Genomic DNA, 23,601 nt, shown 5'->3' on the forward strand with positions numbered 1-23,601 from the left:
TTTGAGAAGGGACATGACATTCCTCCCCTCCCAAATGTTGCTTGCCCTCAAGCAACCTCAAAGCTGGGTGCTCCAATATGTGCTCACCTTCCTAGGTGGCATCCTCATCTGGTAAGTTCTTCCAGCGTACCAAGAACTCCCTGATGGTCCTGTTCCTCAGTCTCCTTTCCTTGCTCTCCAAAATGGCCTCTGGTTCTAACACCAAGTGGCCCTCATCATCCAACGGGGGTAGATCAGTTGCTGCCATCACCTGTTGTCCCAACACCTTCTTCAGGCATGAGACATGAAACACATTGTGGATTCTACTCCCTGGAGGCAGCTCCAGCTCATAAGCCACCTCCCCAACTCGCCTAGTCACCCGGTAGGGCCCATAGAAGCGTGGTTGTAGCTTCTTGGCCCCCTTCTATTTTAGCGTAGACTGCCTGTAAGGTTGCAGCTGAAGGTATACTAAGTCCCCTTCAAAGTGCCTCTCTGTCTTGTGTCGGTTTGCATAAAATTTTTGTTGATTTTCGATTGTCACCAAATTATCCTTGAGAGCCTTGAGGATATCTTGGCTCTCTTGGACATAGTCTTTGGCCTTTGGGGCCCAGTTGTCTCCAAAAACAATATCAGCAAAAGTCAGTGCATCATATCCATGAAGCGCACGGAAAGGAGTCTTACCAATAGACATGTGGTGCGTAGTGTTGTAGCAGTACTCGCCCAGATGCAACCACCGAATCCACGTCCTCTGCTGACCTGTCATATTGTTCCTTAGGTACCCTTCCAACCACTGATTAACCCTCTCCGTCTGACCATCTGTCTGAGGGTGATAACTGGTGCTAGGAGTGACCTCCGTCCGAACCAACTTGAAGAGTTCTTGCCAAAAGCCACCCATGAATCTGTTGTCTCTGGTGCTCACTATGTTCATGGGGAGCCCATGCAGCCTGAAAACCTTCCGGAAGAACAACTTGACAACCTGTGCAAACGTGTACCTAGTGGGGATGGCGAAGAAGTGGGCAAATTTGGTTAACCCATCAACAACTACGTATATGCAATCCTTCCCCTGTACTGTGGGGATCCCAGTGATGAAATCCATCGAAATACTTTCCCATTTCCCCTCCGGAATGGGAAGTGGCTGTAGTAGTCTTGCAGGATGGGTCAGCTCCCCCTTGTTCTGCTGATAAGCCTCACACTCTCGTACATGCTGCAGCACGTCCTCCTTGAGGCCCTTCCACATGAATCTTTCCCGAATAGCCATATAAGTCTTTCAGAACCCCTGGTGTCCAAACAATGGTGAATCATGAGCTGCTTGGAATATCCTCTCCCTCAACTGCGAGTTGGGCACTAAGTAAATGCGCCTCTTGTAATAGATGACCTCATCCATCACACGGTAATGCTCATTTGAATGTGTCCCGCTCCAATACCTCGCATGCCCTCCTGTCCTTGGAGTACTCCACCAACAACTTAGCCCTCCAATCCTGGCAGATGCTCATGAGAGATAACCCGATTGGTCTCCGAGATAGAGCATTGGCCACCACATTGTGCTTCCCCCGCACATACTCGATGTTGAAATCATAGGCCTGCACCTTGCTGACCCATCTCTGTTGTCTGTCGTTGAGGCCTTGCTAACCCATCTCTGTTGTCTGTCGTTGAGGCCTTGCTGCCCCGTGAAATGTCGAACACTGTTGTGATCAATGTTCACTCGGAACTGGTTTCCCACCAATTACTGGCGGAACTTGGCCAATGCATGCATAATGGCCAGCATCTCCTTGTCATATATGGAATATGACAACTCATGTGGTAGGAGCTTTCGACTCTCGAAAGCTATGGGATGCCTCTCCTGTGCCAATACTGCTCCAACTCCTACCCTGGATGCATCACACTCCACCGTGAATGGCTGGGAAAAGTCCGGAAGTGCCAAGACAAGGCAACTGCTCATCACATCCTTGAGGTGATCAAAGGCATCCTGTGCTCCATCAGCCCATGCGGAAGCCCCCTTCTTGGTCAAGTCGGTCAAAGGTGCTGCCAGTTGCAAGAACCCTTTGACAAACTTCCTGTAATAGGTGCAAATGCCTAAGAAGCCCCTTAGCGTAGTCACGTCTTGGGGTACTGGCCAATCCTGGATGGGCCGAACCTTCTCCTCATGAACTTTCACCCCATTTGCTCCAATGATATGCTCTAGGTAGAGCATCTTTGTCAACCCAAACTCGCACTTGGAGAACTTGGCATAGAACTGTTGCGCCTCCAGAATGCACAATACCTCCTCCAATTGTTGGAGGTGCTCCTCCTACGTCCAGTTATAGATTAGGATGTCATCGAAGAACACTAGCACGAACCTCATCAGCTATCCCTGAAGACATGGTTCATGCATGATTGGAATGTCGCTGGAGCGTTGGTCAGCCCAAACAGCATGACCTGAAACTCAAAGTGCCCATAGTGGCACCGAAAAGCTGTCTTCGGGATGTCCCGATCCCTCACCATGATCTGGTGGTACCCTGAATGCAGATCAATTTTAGAGAAGTACTTGGCTCATCTAAGCTCATCCATCAGCTCGTTAATGCGGGGATAGGGTACCGGTTCTTAAGAGTCTTAAGGTTGAGGGCCCGGTAGTCAATACACATCCGAAGGGTTCCATCCTTCTTCTTCACCAACACTATTGAAGAGGCGGAAGGACTGGAACTTGGCCTGATTTGTCCCAATGCAAGCAGCTTTTGGATGGCCTTACGTATCTCGTCCTTATAGGCTTTGGGATGCCTCTAAGGAGTAGTGATCAATGCCTGTACACCTGGCTCCAACTCAATGGTGTGCTCAAATCCTCTATTTTGTGGTTGCTTGGTGGAATGCCCCCAAACACTACTGCATACCAGTCTAGTAAAGCCTGTATGTCTGCTGGTGGTGGTTGCGCTTGTCCCCCAACCACTGAGATCCTCAACTCCACTGCCCATGCAATGTCCCCATGTCGTAGATCCGCCTCCATCCTGTTGGCCAAAACTGTCTGAGGCGGGTAAGACTGCATGCCCCTCAAGACCACTAGTTTGCCATTTGGCCTAATGAACTCCATCTCTGGTTTCCTCCAATCCATCGTGACTCGCCCAAGGGAATACAACCACTGGACACCCATCACCACGTTGGTGTCTGGCACATTGACCAAAAAGAAGGGGTACTTCATTTAGTAGTTCCCCATAACTACTGTCAAGGCGGGCACATATCTGGTGCACTAGATGGTATGATCACTTGGCACAAGGGTTGAGAAACCCTCAAACTCTGCTGTTGTGAGGCCCCTCCTTTGGACCAGCTGTGCATCTATGAAATTGTGGGTAGCCCCACTGTCCACCAGCACTGACACGCTCTGTCCTTGTACAGTTCCTTTGATCCTTAGTGTCAAAAACTTAGGAATCCCACATAAAGAAGCAACGACTGCTCTTGTTGGGGCAAGAGATGCCCCTCCCTGTGGAGGTGGTGGTGGTGGCCCTCTGTCTGCCGCACTCTCTCCATCTGTCCCACCACAATCCTGCTCCACCTCATCCTCCTGGTCACTATCAGAAAAGACCTCAATTTAGTGTGCTTTACCTGCAGTGCGCCTATGGCCAGGTGCTCGGGGCTTTCTGAATGTGAAGCACAACTTCCTCCTCCAGAGGTCCTTCTGTGTCTCCTCATTTGGCTGCCCCCTCCCTTGTGTGGTCCTCGGTGGTGGGGGTCTAGTCTCATGCCCCTTCTATGGGAAAGGGGTCCGTGCAGGAAATGGTGCTCTAGTCTTGGGGATGGCCCCCTGTAGATCTCTGGCACACAAGACCGCTTCTTGCAGCGTGGAGGGTCTGCGTGACTTAACTAGTCCACGCAAGGGCTTAAGCAAGCCCTCAATGAAGGTATATACCCTCCTTGCCTTGGATAGATCCGGGACCGTCACTGACACACGCAGAAAATCTGAAAAGTACTGCTTTGGGTTGCCAGTTTGGCGAAGTTGTGTTAGCTCCCTGAAATGCGCGTTCAGATCCCTCTAATCGAATCGCTCCACCACCCTCCGAGTGAAGTCCTCATAAGACACTATTTGGGCATGCCCTAAGGTGGTCAAGCCATGGAACAACCAATCATGGGCTTCCCCTCCAGGTGTAGTGTGGCCATCTTAATGGCTTCCTACTCTGTCGTCCGATTGAGTTGAAAGTAGGTGTCCATCTTTTCAACCCAAGCCCTGGCCGTGCACTTGGCAGTGCCATCAAAAGTAGGGAAATACATCCTCCCTATGGTTCTCTGCAGCTCATAGTTCTGGGTCCCTTGTCCTCCGTACCCCTTGTTCCTCTCACTCTGCTTGAGCTTGTAGTAATATTTGAAGGAGAGGGCTTCTTTGAAGTCTTCATCCATGGTTTGCCACTCTCTGAAGTAATCCCCCATCTGAGGAGGATCTTCCTCCCTTGCAAGCTCGATTTGTGCCACTAGCACGAAAGAAGGTAGTGTAGCTCGAGTCGACACACTGACTGAAGGGCGCTGTGCTGCTGGTGAGGGGTGATCGAAAGGCTGAGAGGCCCCAGAAGTTTCTCCACATAGAAACCCTCTAGGCGTGGTCCTTTCTCTGTTCTGTGACTTGATCTCCTCCAACATGTCTTTCTGCCCCTTGGCCAAGTCACTCAAGGCCCTCAAGAGGCTGTTGAAAGCCATCTCCTCCCTGCTCTTGGGCTCTGTCATTTCCTCCTCTTTGGCCACTGCTTTCCCTCTGTCCTCTGTATTTGGAGTAATTTCTAACTCCCTTTCTCTGCTCTTGTACCTCTGCCTATGGTAGGTGATGTTCTGCTGGTCTCCTTCTCTCATAGGGAACAATCCCCACAACCGAGCCAAGAACTAGGCTCTGATACCACTGTAATATTCCTAAGTAGGAATGTAAGTGACATTAAGCAACTAACTGTGCAGCAACATATAAAAAATAAAACGCACATCAAACATCCATGAAAACGCTGTTAATAAGGAACTGCGGAGCCATATTATAAAAAATCTGCAAGCTAGATACAATATGAAATGGTATGGTGCACCTGGGCTTGTCCCAATGAACAAGCAAGACGAACCCTAGGTGGGAAAATAGCTGAGCTGAAGGCTACCCAGCTGCTGCACCACTCTGCATTGCGTTGCCCCATACTGTAAACCCCTGCCTTGCTGAACTTCGACTAGCTGGAAGGTGCCCAAAAACTACCCAGAAAATTGTGTGCTTTTAACCTTGGACTCCTTGGAAGAAACCCAGAAAAACCCACAAGGGAATTTAGCTGGTTTTGACTTTGGATTTTCAACCTCCTTGGAGCCTCTCCTTAGTGTCGACTGCCAATTTTGACTTGTAGGAAACAACCTGCAAATCCCTCTGCAAACTCCTCCAAAATGTTGGGTTTACTTGTGCTGTTCAACTCCTAGCTCCCTGGATGGCTCTTGGCTAGGATCCACTGCTCCCCAAGTCCCATGAATTTGTTGCTGGATGGCCTTTGCGCAGTCCCTTTGTCCAGGAATTCGACTGACTGCTGTGCTGGTCTAGCTGGCTGCAAACTCCAGCGAAAATGCCTTCTCTATGCTGCCTCCTCAACTCTCGGATCTCCCAGCAAGCAATGAATCCCCTTGCTGTTTACTGGCTGCCCAGGGATACGCAGTTCCTCTTTGCGCTGATTGCTGAGGTGTGTTGCTATCCCCGACTCCATGAAACTCCTGTAGAACAGCCTCCCTAGGGCAGGCACAGGTTGTCTGTCGAAGTAGGAGTTGAATCTCTCGCGTGAGAGATTCGTGGCTAAACAACCGGTAGACTTGCTAAGTAGCAAAGCGTACAAGTGAGTGTTTGTTTGCAAATGTAGAAGATGGTCGAAAATGAGAGTTGATCCTCCTTTTATTACCTTGGGCCTCCTTAGCCTCATGTGGGCCCCTCCATCCACCCATTCGATTTCCCTCCAAGCACATCGAATGGCCAAGTTCGAATTCCCCATGTGGGTGGCCCCCACATTCCACTAGCTCCTAAATAAAGTCGAAATTGCCCCATAGTTCCTAAGTCTAAGTGTGGGGTCCTCCTCAGTCAAAATTGTGCCAAAAATGTGTAGCTACACCCTATGACTAATGTCTTTGAGAAGGGACATGACACTTGACTTCTTCTACTGATAGGTTCTTCCATTTGATGAGGTACGTAGTGATTGGTTGATTTCTTAGTCGCTTAGTCCTTGTTTCCAAAATTGTTTTCGGTTCTGGTATTATTTCTCTTCTTCATTAATCTCTAGTAGAAGAGCTTGGATTGGGATCTTATCACCGACTACCATGGAAGACTAGATGTACACGTGAAGATGGAGGCAACTCCAATTTGTAAGCCATACTTCCAATCCTCTGTAACACCTTATAGGGGCCATAATACCTCAGAGCTAATTTATTGTCCTTCTTTTGTTGCTTGAGGGACATCTGTTTATATGGTTGTAGTCTCACAAATACCCAATCCCCACTTCAAATTCCCTTTCACTGTGATGTTGATCTACTTGTTGTTTCATCCTATTTTGTGCCATAACCAAGTTGTCCTTCAATAGTTTGAGAACCTCTTGTTGGTGTTGTATGTGGTCCTCTACTGCTTTAGACTTTATAGTCCCTATTACACACCAAAAAGGGTAAACCCATAGGGGAGAATTGTTCTCGTACATTTGACAGGTAGTCGGACATATTGCTAGCTAGTTGTTGGTTGATGTAGCTCAGACAAGTGTTCTAGCCTCAAGTGGTGTCAGTGAGGCTGGGAACACAAGAGCATAAAACATCTCCAAGCCCAAGTCATTCTTTTGAATATAAATGTTTTAATTAAATTAATTAATCAATTACAATTATTTTCCTAAGCTTTAACTTAGGAAAATAAACTAATTAATTAGTAATAATTGAGATGTTGTCTATTTTCTTTTAGAGACTTATAGAAAAGTTGCTAAGTAATCTTAGCCATCGATTAGATCATTTTAGTTCGAGATCTTGGTCGTTGATTTCTCAACAATAGATTATTAAGGAAATCAATGGGTAGTCTTGGGGATCATTCATTACAATGAAGAGGGCGTAGTGATAGCATGAGGATTGACACCAATGAGGGTTTTAGTAGAAGCAATGAATATTTCCGGAGTTTTCTTTCATTAATGTTCTTCTAGTTTCTGAGATCCGAAGGAGGAATTCTCCCAGCATTTTCCTGCAGACAGGGAGGTTGAGTTTTCTTTGAGAGAGGCCAAGATTGCTAGGAGGAAGCCATACAAATTGCCAGGGGGCCATATGAGTTGCCGACATAGCTGAGAGGCTAATTCCATCCAGGCCGTGAGAATTAGAGAGCCAGAGTAGCTGTGCTTATGAGGCCGTATAGGCTGTATTTTCTAGGAGAGGCTGTGTCGGGTTGCAAAGGGAGGTCGTGAGCCTTCTAGTGGTCATATCGAGTTGTGGAGGTGAAGAAATATTTTGTCAGAGCTTTGCCAAGGTTTGGCAAGCAGTTATGTAATATTTATCAATTGTAGAATATGTTGAAGATTAATAAAACTCTTAGATCTGAAGAACTAGTTTTCCCTTCGGGATTTTTCCAGGGATGTTTTGTCCGAAAATATTGTGTCCATTTTGTGATTGGTTTTCTATCAGAGTTTTGACAGTTTATTTTTGTGAAGTCATGTTTTTATTTAGTGTTTGCAGTATATTAATTTTGCTCAGAATTAAATACATTGGATAATTATTGGTTGATTGCAATAAGCGATATTTTTATCGATTTTCCACACCAGTAGCCCCTGCTAGCCACCATTAGATGATGATATGCCATGTGTCTCCACCATTTGCAGCAACGATGTGCTTCTCACCATTTGACATCAATGCTTGGAGGATGGTGGGCTGTGCTTCAAAAGGTACTTTGATCAATTTGCAATTGGGTGCTTATACTTGTTTGTTTTGGGCATTTAGTATGGATAACGAGGTGATTTGGAAGATTAACATACCTTAACTGTGATTTTGTTCTCTCACCTTACCAGGGGGGTTAATATTTGACCCTAGTCCAGTGGGACCAACCTTAAGGTCCTATGGGTTATAGGAGGGGCATTAATTGGAAAGCCATGATTGAAATAACGTGTCCCATTTTCTCTATACCATACTTAACATCTTCCTTGCCACATTACAAGCCTTATATCTCACCTCCATTCTTCTGGTACAACTTGTCATTGGTTCTTGGGGATTTGGCACTCATATGTTCACATACCTTGAGTAGGGCTTAGAAACTTTGCCCTGGGAGATTGATGCAGCTAAAAGAAAAGAAAAAGCATATCATGGCTGCAATAAAACAAAAGAAAGCAAATCAAAATGCAAAAGATGCTCAGGACCGTGGGTAAGAGCTTAGCATGAGCTTTGCCTCCCTCATATTGCCATCCCCTGGTTCTTGAGCACTCAATGCTCCATTTCATCAAAGAGGAACCCTTGCATGTCCCAACCCCGATGGGCGATAAGCTGACTCATACTAAAGGGGTAATAAAACTGCTATATCATACAAAGCAAGATCTAACCCTTGAACTATAAGTTGTAATACAAGGAATAATCAAGAAATAAAAGGCACACAAGAAGGGTGGAAAAATTAGGTTGAGCTAGTAATTCATGCACCCACGAATGCTCGCTACTCACATCTATACACTTAGGGTGTGGACACCCTCATTAGTTGGTCCCCTTGACCACAAAGTCTTTTCCCCACCATTACCACATTATCATACAATAATACCTATCAATTGAAAGGTGGACCAAGGAAATGTTACTTCCCCTTAGGGTTTGGAAGCACCTAATAAGGTTGACTATTAATTGCCCCATACCAAGGGAGAAAACACCTTTGTGAGAACTTGGTCTTGATTTTGGAAGGGGATTTTTGTTTGAAGTATTAACATGCCCTAAACATTCAAGTTTGGTTCACTTAGATGAATTATTGATCTTAGTCTATGATGGATGGTTGCTTTCACTAGAATCCATGTTGTTCTTTTTAGGTGGTACAACAACCCAGGCTTTGGGCATCTAGTCCATGGGTACCCAAGCCCTTTAGAGAAGTATATTGGCCTACGCTGGTGCAACATTGAGAGATTGGAGCTACGTTGCGGGGGAGCGCCCCCCCCGAACCCGCTCCCGAATCGCGCTCCGGGCGGGAGCGGCTCGGGAGCGCGCTCCCAAAATCGCTCCCTCAAAAAAATTTGCGCTCCCTGGTCTGTTGGGAATCGTTATAGGGAGCGATCGCTCCGGCGCTCCCGGAGCGATTTTTAACGCCCGGGAGCGATCGCTCCCTGATCGCTCTCGGACATTAAAAATCGCTCCGGGAGCGATTCGCGCGGGGCCAGGAGCGGGTCGGTGGAAAAAAATTCCGCGGACCCGAAAAAAATAATTTTTTAAAAAAAATTTTTGGTTTTAAAAGGCCAATGGGCCAAAAAAATATTCATTGTTACTTCATTGAGCTTGAGTTTGGAGCTGGAGCAAGAGCAAAGGAGCGAGGAGCAAGTGCTGAGGAGCGAGGAGCAAGTGCCAAGGAGCGAGGAGCAAGCCTGCAGAGGTAAGTAGCTTAGTAATTTAGTTAGTTTAGCTGATTAGGTAGTAATTTAGTTAATTTAATTTAGCTTATTGAGTTTAAAAATCATGTATTTAAATTAAATTAATAAACTAAATTAATTAATCCCAATAAATTAAATTAATTTGCAGATTCAAGAATCAAAACCCTACAAACATCAAACACCATGGACCTGGCTATATTTATTGGCATTTTCCTCTTTCTGGTCCCTTTTATGGTTATTATGGTGCTGGAGAGTAGGAAACGGAGGGGCCAGCCCCAAACTGAAGAGGGGGATGAAGAAGCCGGAGAAAGTCAAATGGGTGAAAACCCCGGTGAGGAGGAGCTGGAGGAGGGTGAACATGACCCTCAAAAACTAAACAAGACCAAACTCCATTGTGGAAATATGTTAACAGGGTTGAAACAGGGAGAGGGGGTGGAACCACTAAATTTCATTGCCCCCATTGTAACACTGATTACACAAGTTCATACACCTGTGCTAGAAGACACCTCTGCGGGAAAAGGCCATGGGATGGAGATAAACAAATAGGAATCAAAACTTGTACAGCGGTGTCAGCAGCGGAGAGAGCCAAATACATAAGGGAAGAGGAGGAAGCCCAATACAGAACAAAAAAATCAAGGGGTTTCTTTGAACCAAGCTCACAATCACAAAGAACTCCTTCAGCATCCTCTCAAGGCAGTGGATATGGACATGGAGGCACAGGGTCAGCATCTTTAAGGCGTAGAATCATATCAGCTTTCCTTGATGAGGGGTGTAGGAATGATGTGGATTCAAAAGTTTATAGGTTTCTCTATGCATGTGGGATACCATTCAATGTTCTTCGCTCACCTTATTGGCACGAAATGGTTTCTGCCATAAATGATGCCCCTAAAGGATACAAGAGCCCTGGGTATGACAAGGAAAGAACCGTTGGCCTTGATCATGAAAAAGCAAAAATATCACATTCTCTGAATAAAATGACAAGTTCTTGGACTGACCATGGGGTGTCCATTGTATCTGATGGATGGACAAATGTAAAAGGCAAGCCATTGATAAGTGTTCTTGCTGTGTCTGTTAGTGGTCCCATCTTTCTAGCTGCACATGATTACTCAGACAAGTTCAAGACCGCCATCAACATTGCAGAAGCATTACTTGAAACAATTGAGCGTATTGGCCCATACAATGTCATCCAAGTCATCACTGATAATGCTCCTAATTGTAAGGCATCGGGAGCAATTATTGAGGATAAATACCCCAACATATTTTGGTCTGGATGTTTGGTTCACACATTGAACCTTCTGTTGCATGATATTGTCAAAAACAAAAGTGAACAATACCAATGGATTGGTAATTTGTACAAGAAAGGCAAACAAATGATAAAATTTATTACAAATCATAGCGATACCCATGCCCTTTTCCGCAGTCACTCGAGATTGGAGTTGCTGAAGATTGCGAAGACTAGATTTGGTAGCTATTACCTCACCTTCAGGCGCCTTTTGAAGGTAAGAGAGGCATTAGCTAGCATGATATCAAGTCCACATTGGCAGGTGTTAAAGGAAAGGGCTACAAATGTAGCTGACATGGCAGGTTTTGAAATGGTGGAGGAGGCTGCTCTTGATGGGCAGTTTTGGACAAGTGTCAGGCAGGTATTGGATTTCACCAGGCCAATTTATCACATGATTCGGTTTGCAGATATAGACAAACCAGTGATTGGCGAGGTGTATGAGCAAATGGATACCATGTTGGGGGAAATAAAAGACATTGTTCATAATAGAGATCCCAACTTGTACAAACTGATTCATGATTGTGTGTGTGAACGGTGGAATAGGATTAACCTTCCACTACATTGCTTGGCGTATATCCTTACGCCAAAATACTACTCTACATCTTGGTTGGGCCAACCTGCAGCAGGGGGTGGGGTTAGGACCAAACCCCATTTAGATCAAGAGCCAACTAAAGGATATTTGGAAGCATTAGAAAATTTGGTACTTGACAGGGAGGAATGTGCAGCTGTGCGCCTTGAAATAGGCAGATACTTCAGTGGCACTGGTTTGTATGGTAACTTCCATGCAATGGACGACAAAGATAAATTTGAATCTCTCACATGGTGGGAAACATATGGCGGCCATAGACTTTTGCTAAAATTGGCAAAAAAAGTTCTTTCATAGGTTGTAAATTCTTCATCTGCAGAGAGGTGTTGGAGCACCTACAGCTATATACATAATGTGAAAAGAAACAGACTCAATGAAAACCGAGCAGAAAGCTTGGTTTATGTGCACTACAACTTGAGGTTGTTGAGTCATTACTGTGATCGGGCTAATGAGGATCCCACATATAAAATTTGGGACAATCACCCAGAGGATGACAATTTGGAGGATGGCATTGTACATATTGAAGAACTAGAAGAGGAACTTGTAAGGGATGAAAATGAAGCAGCTGCAGCAGCCATGCCACCTCCACCTCCACCTCCACCATCCAGTAGCAGTGCTCGAGGTCCGAGTCTTGTTCCTTTGCTGTCGCCACCTCCATCTACACCCTCGCGTGGAGGTTCTAGTTCTGGTCGTCGGTCTGTGCGGGAGACTCCTAGAAGACCACCACGACCTGCTTATACTCCTGGAGACTCTCGTGGCAAGGGCCACATGTAGATTTACAGTTTACTTGTCTTTTTTAGTTTCTATTAGACTTTAGTTTTCATAACGGTTGAGTTTGGAGTCCTTGACTCTTGACTCTTGACTCTTTCATATCATAATGATATTTTTGTAAACATTATATCACTGTGACAATGAAAATTTGAAGTTTGAAGTTGGGCCTTGGCAATTATAACTCATTGGTAATGATTGTGAATTATGAATATGATGCTTTGTGAAAGACTAAAGTTGTTTCATTTCATCTCATTATTCATGTTTCATTTTATAAATTTTTAACATTTCATATCATGTTAACAGTTAGAAGTTAGGACTTAGAAATATCTTCGATATTACTTCTTGTAATGGTTAAACTTAGCTTACAAGTACAACTTTGGTGATCAATGATGATAAATGTTATTGAATTTTCAATTCTGAAAGCTTGAAGTTGAAACTTTAAGATTGAATTTGATGAATCATGATTTATAAGACTCAATATGTTGCAGTTGTAATATGTATTTTACTAACTTGTGGACATGGTTGATGACGATTATAATTTCTAGATGATTGATGTGATATGGTTCAATGATCAATCTATGTTTTTTTGTGTTTTTTATGTCTAATTCATCATTCTACATGTTTTTGTTGACATATATGTATCAAAAATTAAAATATATATATATATATATATATTTTTTTTTAAATCGCTCCCGGATTCGCTCCCAAACCGGGAGCTTCTGAAAATGGTCGCTCCCGCTCCCGTTTTCGCTCCTGCTCCCCGCTCCCGCTCCCAAGTAACATTGGATTGGAGCCTCCTGACAACATTAGCAAATGACACATGTCCCAGAGTACCTCTAGGACCCAGGACGTTGGTCTACTTTGACCTAGTTTTGAGGATTCTTCATGATGACACCACTGGACCCAATATGCCCCTAGGCTAGCCTTGACACAACCTGATGGGAAGGAGTTGATTCAGAGCCTAGATGAGGGTGGCCTCCCATTGAGTGAGTAGGGAGGGCTTGTTGCACTAGAGGAAGTCGTAACGCTGGAGAGAAGGAGGCCTTATTCGATAATTGGAGACCCATGGAGACCACTTGATGTTGCCCCAACTGCCCTTGGGACCCAAAGTGAGATATTGAGGTGGAATTGAGGGCCATACCTTAAATTTTGGATCATCCGGGCATCTACACAAAGTTTGACACCTCATCACTCTTTTGCATGGCATTTGGAGCCTAAATTAGGAATGTTGTCAACAATTAATGAGGCTACAACTCGCACTTGTGGGAAAATTAGGCCTATTTTGTTGTTTGCAAATGGGTTGGCTTGTAACCCAAGTACATTTAAGGATCAAACTTGTTTTTGGGGGCTTTATAGGCTAAATTAGGAGATCTAATCCTCATATAAAGAGAGGATAGGTGGTGATTTTTGTGTAGCATTGGGAGGTATTCCCACATGTTTACAAGTCGGCCCAGGAAGAAGACAAGTCAGCCTAGAAAAAAGTCAAGTCAACTAGCCAGTGAAGGGACATGTTCCTTTGGTTGTCACACCCCCTTTGTGAAGTATAAAAAAGTTGTTGTGATGTCTCATTTGAACACCAACGAAGAGCAACTCTGAGCAAAGAAGAAATCGGTTTTGGAGAACATCTTCCTCATTTCTATCTCTCTTGGCCACACATGTGAAGATGCTTTGAATGAGTTTTTGGACAATTTTGACTTGTGAGTTTGATCTATGTTTGATCGAGTTGACTAGAGTTGACCGAGTTGTAGTTGACCACTACTGGTTTGATCTATGTTTGATTGAGTTGACTAGAGTTGACCGAGCTGTAGTTGACCACAGTAGGGCTGCACATGTGGACTATTGACCGCAATTTGATCAGTCGCAAGCTGCACGTGCGGGTTTGACCGCAGGGCTGAAGTTGACCAGGTCGAGTTGGTTGTAGGAATCAACTATTTGACTAGAGTTGACTTTTGGTTATTTTGGTTGGTTTGACTAGCATTGACTTGCTTCTGTTTTGTGATATCCCCAACTAAATAAATTTTGCTAAGCATAAACCAATTTTGCAATTTTGACATTAGAGGTGAATTTTGGTGACTTGGATAACTTAAGAAAAGTGGGTGGAGAAGACCCCACTTTTATTTTGGAGGCAAGGAGGAAAAAGGGAAAATTGAAATGTTAGTGGAATGTGGGGGCCACCAAGAAGGCCATTCGAACCACCAAGGGAGGAGGTCGAATTAGTGGAGAGTGGGCACCACCAAGGGAGGCTAAGGGGTAGGAATACTTAAGGGAGTATTTCAGATCATCTTTTGTCTATCTTATTTCAGAAAATCAAACTCTCTTGGAGCTGTTGAGCACAAGAGCAGGAGTGCTATTTAGCACAAGAGTTTTAGGGGAAATTCCTCCCTTATTTAAGAGAACTTCGAGTGTCTCCCTTGTGAGGAAGTTGGGGAGTCCATTTTCGGGTTTCCATAGAGCTTCAAGTACAGGAGTTATTTAGTTCTGCGTACTTCCTGGGCGCAGAGGTAGTTCGTGGGTCACAAATTCGTGCAACTATATTGGGTTGGAGGATACAGGGATTTGCAGAGGATTTGTCTACCTCGAGGCCAAAATTTGGCATTACTTTGCAGGGCTGAAGTTGAGGAGAATCTGATGGCCGAATTCATCTATTTCTGGCAGTGCGTAGAGGTCACTGGGCAAAGCCTGTGCAGGGGTTGGAGGAAGAGGAGTTTGGAGGAGTTAGGGACTGGAGGAAAAAGGTATTTTTGGAGGAGATTTTGCAGGGATTCTGGAGGCATTTCAGTGGGGATTTGAGGCATACAACAAAAGAGCATTTCCTGTAGTGCGCATAACCAACCAAAGAGGGCAATTCACACTCTTGGTGTCTTCCGGGTCAGCTGGAACCAACCCAAAGCATTTCTGGGTTTTGTGGGTTTGGTGAGAGGAGTCTGGGGTTAATTTTGCAGAATTTTCTGAGCAGGCTTTCAGGCAGAAATCCTTGTTTGATCAACAGATTAGTAGTAGAGCTTCTGTGCAGTGCGTACTACCAGTTCGGGCAATTTCCAACACTTGGGTCAGCAAGTTTCCACCTGGGTTTTGCATAGCTTGCATAAGCAAGCCTATGTTCCATTGTTCTCACTTATATTTATTTTGCTCTCCAATTTTAATAAAATGGCTCAGCTGTTTTGTTCGTTTCTGCTGGTTTACTGATGTGGGTGTTTGAATTTTAATTTTTGCATTGCTATTCCTAGTTCTTAGCTCTATATTTATTGTTAATTCCTAGTAGGAGTATTACATGTTTGACCACATTTGACTGGTATTTTGACTTGGATTATTGGCATAGATTTCTAGACAAACTGCTAATTTCTAAACCTTGCTGAAGAATAATTTCTCCTAAGAAAAGTTGTTGGGTTTTCTCCCAAGATTGGGTTTCCCAAAGTAAAATTATTGCCTATATTGTGCATGGATTTCTTTCTATGATCTTTACTGTTTCTACTGCATTTACTGTTGAGATTTTCTGAGTATAATTATTCAATGATAGTAGAGGCATAGAATATTGTTTGAAAATCATTAGGAAGTAATTATCTGGCAGAAAATTGTATTCTGTTGCACTTTTCATAGAATTTCAACATGGTATTAGAGCTTTGTTGAAAGATCAGCTGTTGAAGTCAGTCTAAAAGATAATACTTAACTACTTCGTTGGATTTTTTATATCTTGTCAAAATGGTGCCAAGTCTCAAAGTAGAAGACATGTTGGATGGTGCTACTGATTTCAAATCTTGGAAGACTAGGATACCCCTTGTCTTGGAAGAAAATGATCTTCAGAATCATGTGAAGGAAGTCACTCCATAGCCAGAGGGAGCCAAGGAGAAAGCCAAGTATATGAAGAATGAAGCCAACGCAAAAAAAATCTTGATAGATTCCATAAAGGACCACTTGATTCCACATGTTGCTAAGTTGAAGACTACCAAAGAAGTATATGATGCTTTGGTGGGATTGTACAAGAGTACCAACACTAACAGGAAACTAACCTTGAGGCATCAACTCCGTAGTGTCAAGATGTCTAGATCAGATTCTGTTGTCTCTTATCTTATGAGAGTCTCCAAGATGAGAGATGAACTTAGAGCCATTGGATATACCATTGATGATATAGAGCTTGTTATAGTGACTTTTAATGGATTTCCTTCCTCTTGGGAGCCATTTGTTCGTGGAATTTGTGCACGAGAAAATCTGCCCAAGTTTGATAAGCTATTGTGTAATGTCCCTTCTCAATAAAATCTGCTAATAAAGTTTCACAATGTTGCAATTTTGGTGCCAAACTTAGGAGAAATGGGTAAAAATTAGAGTATGGTGGGTTGTGGGGACCACCCTCAAGGAAATACGCACCCCTTGGAGGAAAATTCAAATGTGTGGAGAGGGAACAAAGGAGGGAGGTCGAATTAGTGGAATGAGGGGCCCACAAGGAAAAATGGAGGCAACAATTATAAATAGGAGATGGGGTGCATCATTTGGGGCCTTTTGACAATTTCATTTCTGAACCAAGTTGTTTGCTTGAGCTGTCCAGCCTTGCCAACATAGTGCTGCTTAGCACAAAGAGATTTCCGGGTGGATATCTCAACTCTTGCTTCGGTGGACCTAGAGTGCCACCCTAGGGGAGTTTCTTAGCACCTCAGTGAGTTTTTGGGAGCAAGGATCAGTGGTTTGTGCCCAGTTCTGCGAGTTCCAAGACGCAGAGGATAATTCACACTTCTTGGTGGAGCCATCTGGAGGGGAAGATAAATTCCGGGAAATTTGTGGCTGGTCTGGAGAGCAGACTGCTAAATTTTTGTGGTGGTTTGCAGCCTGGAGAGTGGGGGGGTATTGCAGAGAGAGTTTCGGGTTCCTAGGGCCTGTGCAGACATCCAACTGAGCAAATTCGCATAGGCTTGGAGCAAGAGAGTCTTGCTGTGAGAAGGGGCAGGAGTTGAGAGGGAAAATTTGGGGAAGAATTTACGGGAGTTGGGGAGATTTTTTGGTGTCATTTAGAGGGGATTTACAGCTAAATTCCAGGAGTGCATACTGCCTGTCTCACTGGGTAATTCACACTATTTTGTGGTTCAGTTGGTGGCTGTGAGTTGGGCAAATCCCTTTCTGGATTTGGTGGAGTATTTTTGGGAGAAGCTACAGCTGCATTTTCAGGTGATTCTCAGCATTTCCAGTGCAGCAGCAGTTGCCGCTTTCTGGGTCTATGTAGAGAAATATTGGGCTGGAGTCTTCTAGCTCTCAGGGACACCTCTTCCACCTGGGTTTGCTCCAGCTTGCTTATGTAAGCCCAGGTGCACTTGTTCCTTGCCATATGTACTCCTTACAGTTTATAATTTAATAAAATGGCTCAACAGTTGTTCTAAATCTGTGTGGTGTGTTGTATTTCTGTGTTGTCCATAATTTCTCTGCTATTGTCTAGTGCATGCTTCTGTTATTCGCTGAACATTTCCAGTAGGAATATTACATATGGACTGATTGTGTCCAAGAGGAGGCCAGATTGTTGTTCAAGAACAGTTTGCAGAGACCTCAGAATGAAGAAAATCAAGCACTTGCAGCTCATGCAAAGAAACTCAAGTACTGGCTACTATACAGCCGTATAAAGCAAGTCTTCTCTGCTGTAGATGACTGATAAGTTGATAACTTGTCCCAAAATGTGGTACTGATATCACGGCTTCTTCTTCTAAGTCCATAAAGATTGGTATGATGTTTTCCTTCCCATCCTCTGCCTCATGTACAATTTCTAACAAGCTTCCACCGTCTGTTGTGCTTTCAGGAGCTTTATCAACTTTATGTATACCTTTATAACCCCTGATAGAATTATCAATCTCCTTGAATGGTTTAAGAATCTACCTTTTACAATAGTTTGTTCACGTGACCTTTCGTTATGACGATAATTTGGATCCATAGTCTTGAACAGTTCACTTTTGGTGCTGTAATATATTTCAAAGAAAGAATTTGTATTCCCAGCTTGCATGTGTATCATTCTTATCCCAATCACAAGCAAGAAGTTTGAGAACTAGACGATGGGGATCTTCTACAAGCAAGCTGAACACCTGACTTGATTCATGATTCCTTCAAAATACCAATCACAATGGTGGGTAACATGACCCAACATCAGCTTGCTGAAGCTGTCATTTGATTTCTGGACTGATCCAGAAGCTAGGTGGCATTTAAGGATTTTAATCACTACAGTGATCTTATTGTTTATCCTTTTCCTTTTAAAATAATAGAAAGTGACCCTATGCATCTGAATTTGGGTGAAAAAGATTTATGTGGCAACTGTATTTCGATATATTTTTCTATATAGATCCTTCAACTCTTGAGAACTTGGATTTTCTGTATACATTTTATATGGATATAGATAGATAGATAGATAGCTGGAAAATGTTGGTGATATCAATAGAATCATGATAATATTTTACTGCCCATCATTTCAGAAACATGGCTTGAGGAAGCTGTTTGCTTATCTTGGCCCTGGTTTTTTGGTCGCAATTGCTTATTTGGACCCAGGAAACTGTGAGTAGATATTATTACATTTATAATACTTTCAAAGCAAACAGTTTTAAAAATTCCCATATAGAGATTGAAAATAACTTTTCCGTGTACTTTCCTTGCAGTTGAGAGTGATCTTCAAGCAGGTGCACGCTATAAATATGAGGTAAATTTCTTGTTCTCTATAATTGAAATGTATGATTTGAATTCCAGAGTGAATCAACTGTATTCTGGAATAACTTGAGGAATATCAATTTTTTAAAGTGCAGCTAATCAGTGACAGTTGCCTCACATATGCTGGATCTATAATATGTTTATGAACTGGGGCACAAGATGACATTGTGCAGTCCTTTGTTATAGAATGTTTCTGATTATCTGTGAAAAGCATAAGCAAATCATTGTAATGGATGTGAGAGGTGTTTACAAGTTGCTGTTTGAAGTGCAATGGAATTATTCAGTTACAAACAACATTTCCAGCTGTTAATCATTGTTTTTTCTGAGAAATGTTTTGTTAGTAATCCATTTATATTTGATCTTTTAATATCCCAGTTGTTTCAATTTTGAAATTTGAATGTCAAACACTTTATTTTTGGTTGATACCCAGGTTATCTGGTTACCCAATTTGCATTGATAATTACTTTAAACAATAAAATTGTGAAAAGTGAACACGACTGACAGTCTAATTGCTTTTAGGATGATATTGCATGTTATAATTAAAGAGAATGAGTGCCCACTTGAGGGCATGGCTTAATGTTAACAAGATTTGTTGTTCAATACTCCTCTTGGATATCCTTCTACCTTGTTCATATTAGCCCTCATTGTTAGAACTTAAAAGCAGCTGATCTTGCTGCATGTTGGTAGACTGGCCTTTTATATTGACGGTGTGTAACAGATTGTATCTTACTTCCAAAATTACTTGTGCATCTGTCTTCTTTCTGATATTCATGCATTGTCCATCTTTGGGTCTGGAAGCATGAACAGTTAAAATTACTTTATTCCGGACTATTGCCAATGTCTATTTCATATGTAGAAGGATGTGCAAAAGACAATTAAGAATTCGTTTGTGTTGTGATGGTGCATGGGTCATTACATACCTTCGCATGGCAGCTCTGCTTTGACGAGTTAGTCCCTAGATTTTTATGGACTTAGTCCTTGATGAGACTTACCCCTTGGTGTCTAGTGTATTTTGTCCAAATATGCATCATATTTGTGCTTAATTCCTTTTGTATTTTATTTTTGTAGTTTATCAATCTTGTTACAACAAAATCTCACAATTGTGCTTAATTCCTTTTGTATTTTATTTTTGTAGTTTATCAATCTTGTTACAACAAAATCTCACAATTATGGAGATAAAGTCCAAAAGCACAAGTGCAAGACCCTATGTAATTCAATAGGGGGTCATTGTTGCCTCACCAACCCTCTTCTCACTTCTGCCGAGTCTCCTTCAGCTCAAAGGGGTTCTCCCTAAGATAGGATTGCTAGGGTTTTAGGGCTTCAAAAGGTAATCTTAAGTTTTGAGTTCAAAGAAAAGGTCCCCAAACACACACAATTGAGAAATTATAAGGTGATTATAAAGAGTAAACCCAAGCAAAATGGTATAAACTTTAAAGGATTTTGAAAGAAAATAAAGTGATGGGTGGATAGAAGATTAGTGCCTTAGCTTGCCCATATATTTTTGGGGCACATGGGGTTGAGGATCAACACATTTGAAGGGGATTGGAGTAGATTTAGGTTCACAATGCTAGGGCAAGTCCACTCACTATCCCTAGACTTTTAAATCTTTAAGGACAAGATAAGGGAAGGAGCCCACCTTTGCTCCTTCCTCAAAGACTTGGAAGAAGGGTTTGTTAAAATGGATACGAAAATAAAATACCAACCCCACTTGCTTAATGCTTAATTGCTATCATCCATAAACATAACCAAGACCAAGAAAGTCCACTTAGATTATCATGCATTCATCAAAGCTTCACCAATATTCATCCTAGAAAAAGAGTGAAATCCACATCAACAAGGCCTCTCCAAAGGTTGCCCAACTTGTCCATCCATAGCCAAGTTATAAGATAATACAATCACAAAAATTTCAGACTTATAAGGGATTTCTCCCCCAATCCAATCATGAGAAATTGAGAGGAAGTGCATCTCTATTTATATAGGAGACACTCAACTTCCTTTGCATTAAAATATTTATTTTTAGGCTGAAAGCTTCTAATCTAACCTGTTACCCACCACCCATGGGTAGTATCCATAGGAGAAATTTTTTCTCCCAGATAACCGTAAACTGGAAACCAACAACCCCTTGCAGCCACCAGATAGCTTAATGTACCGCTATCTCCGCTCCCTGAGCTAGCCGTATGCTCCCTCGCATATCTTCTATGATTGTATGTTTGAAGATGGGCCTTCCAACCTCGAAGGTATGGCTTTCATTGTGTAGTTGGGTATTTTTGTTTACTTATCATCGACACTTTTGGGCATGGATTAGTGGGGGGCTTCAATGGAAAGAGTGGGCTTGGTTTGTACCCTTGTCTCTTCTATCCAATTTGATGGTTAACCTTGTATCCTAGTCCCGTGGGATCTCCTTTATTGACTAATAGCTTTAGGGGTGGCACTACATGGGGAACCCCGACTTTGGTTGCGTGGTCCCACTTTCTGACACCATATACATCACTCCCATCCATTCATTATAACCCCTTTCACCATTTTTCTCATCCGTGTCCACATTTGTCCATTGGGTCCACAAGGAGTTAGCCTTCCCCTCCCCTTGTCCACATCTTGGGTCAGGCCTGAAACAATGCCCTAGAGATTGATGCAGCGAAAAGAAAAGAAAAAAGAATAATTTGGCCACTCTTAGCAGGAAATGTGCCATAAAATGCAAAAGATGGTTGGGACATAAAAATTTAGCATGTGGGAAAAAGGCAAACATGAGCTCTACCCCTATCATTATGGCCATCACCTTGGTTCCTAGGGCCCCCCATATTGTTTCCCTAGATTATTAAGGAACCCATGATTGTCCCAATCCCTGGTGGGTGATGAACTGCCCCATCTTAAGGGGGTATTCACTACTATATCTTACATATCATGCTCTCATCCCTTGGAGCCCTGAGCAATTACAAAAACAAAAATATATAAAAGGAAAAAGGCATATGAAGAAGGGTGGAAAAACAATGGCCGGGTTAACTCATGTACCACGATTGCTCCCTCCTACATTCATATACCCAAGTGTGGGCTTCCCTTATTTTAGCTACCCTTGTACTATGGCATGTGGCTTGGAGCCTTCCCCTAATGCCCCACTCCATTCCATCATTATTTCACATACCACCTGCCATTTGATGGATGTACCATGGACATGTCACCCCCTTAGAGGCTAAAACCACCTAATAGGGTCCTTGGTTAACCTTCTTCTTGAACTTGGAGACACTTGTACGTTCTGAAGCCCATTATGGAAGGGCATGCCACTATGAAGTGTCCACTTCATTAACTCAATTGCACTAATGTTTGGTTGTACAAGAAGGTGAGGGAATGCATTGGATCTTATACAAGATTGCAGGTGGGTCTTCATCTGAGGTTTGGTCTCCCTATACGGGGTCGAAGCCCTCTAAAGGGTCATACTGACATTTGTAGGGAGAGCATTGAGAGCCGTGGTTCTCCATCATAGTAGAGAGCAAATTGCCACTTCATGGGTTCCCTTAGTTCCACTTATTCCTTGCTTGTGTTCTACCTGTTGGACGATGATGATGCACCTAGACCACCTTGCCCAGCTAGATCTACACTTGCACCACACACTTGGCAGCTGATCCGGGGCCTAGATGAGGATGTGTCTCGCCATGAGAGACAATGGGAGGGTTTGCATCATTCTTCCAACTCTTACAAGTGGGATATAAGCTTGATCGATCCATTTGAAGGACGATGAGGACGTTTTGTGCCCCCATAGCCACTTGGGGACACCACAGGTTGTTTGCTTGGATATCAAGGGGTCAACCCCTTTATCGCTATGTTTGGAGCTGCTTCATTCATCCCGGGATACATTGGACTCCAGTAGGCCTCCTTAATGGCCCATCGACCTATTGTATCTACTATTTTTACCTCTTGGGAGGCTTATTTTTGTATTATGGAGCTCTCTTGGTGGGCTTGTCACCAAGGAATGTTATTTTGGCACACTATTTTATTAGTTGGGGCATTTTCAGGCCTTACTAGGCAAATCGAACCCCTTATGGAGGATATATATTGATGTAATGATCATTTGATAATCACTTGGATTTGAACTTGTATCTCTTCTTAAGAATTTCGCTAGGCTTATTGATGGACAAATTTGGATATTGATGCATTTCGATGTTTGGAAGAGCTTGTTGTTGATCTTGGAGCTTTGATTTTCTTATCTATTGATGATTGGAAGATTTTAGCTATACTTGTAAGTGTAATTTCATGGTTTACGTCTCATGTTCTTTTCACTTATGTAATGTATGAAATTTTCACTCATGAAGCTGGTGAAATTGCCTTATTGAAATGTGAATCTGTTAATCTTGTCTTTGTGAGGGCCTTTTCATATGTTTCATGCAAAGTATGGTGAATAAATATGCTAGGGGTATATGAATGCTCATAGTTACCTTGATAAGTCATCAATTGCAACATCAAAGAAGTGTAAATTTTCCTAGTAACCTAGTTGCTACCTCTAGGTCCATGTGAAGTTGTTGGGGAACTCCTTGATCGATGTAAAGGTCTCTAAACATAGAATTTGTTTGATTCCATTTCTCCCAATGGGCTAGGCACTAGTCTATTCCTAGGTGATCACAAAATGAAAACCATTCTCACCTCCTTTGTTTTCCTTCTAAGCCCTAACCCTAGTAGGCGCCCTAGGGTGTCATACGAATTCTATTGTAACCATCAAAAGTTGATGAATCTTGGTCTAGGGCTGCGCTGGTGAGTCCTAAAGAGGTCCTCCAAATTTGAATCTATTTGGACGGTGGAATCTTGAGATA

The 23,601-nt window shown here is 43.0% G+C and overlaps 1 protein-coding gene across 4 annotated transcripts in view; it reads left to right on the forward strand.

Moving 5' to 3' along the window:
* LOC149207414 (metal transporter Nramp3-like) overlaps nucleotides 1-23,601 on the forward strand; it is a 372,782-nt gene that overhangs the window by 47,279 nt on the left and 301,902 nt on the right. For all 4 annotated transcript variants that reach the window (XR_016252623.1, XM_089395716.1, XM_089395714.1 and 1 more), the window contains exons 2-3: nucleotides 18,574-18,652; nucleotides 18,754-18,794. Coding sequence is in view for 3 of the 4 variants with exons in the window: in XM_089395716.1 (XP_089251842.1) it covers nucleotides 18,574-18,652; nucleotides 18,754-18,794 (120 nt within the window). In the remaining variant the exon portion in view is untranslated. The remainder of the gene's footprint in view (nucleotides 1-18,573; nucleotides 18,653-18,753; nucleotides 18,795-23,601) is intronic.

The sequence above is a fragment of the Pinus tabuliformis genome, chromosome 1_2 (assembly GCF_031772625.1).
Source record: "Pinus tabuliformis cultivar Carrire ecotype Pingquan chromosome 1_2, CPIR1, whole genome shotgun sequence".
NCBI classification, from domain to species: domain Eukaryota; kingdom Viridiplantae; phylum Streptophyta; class Pinopsida; order Pinales; family Pinaceae; genus Pinus; species Pinus tabuliformis.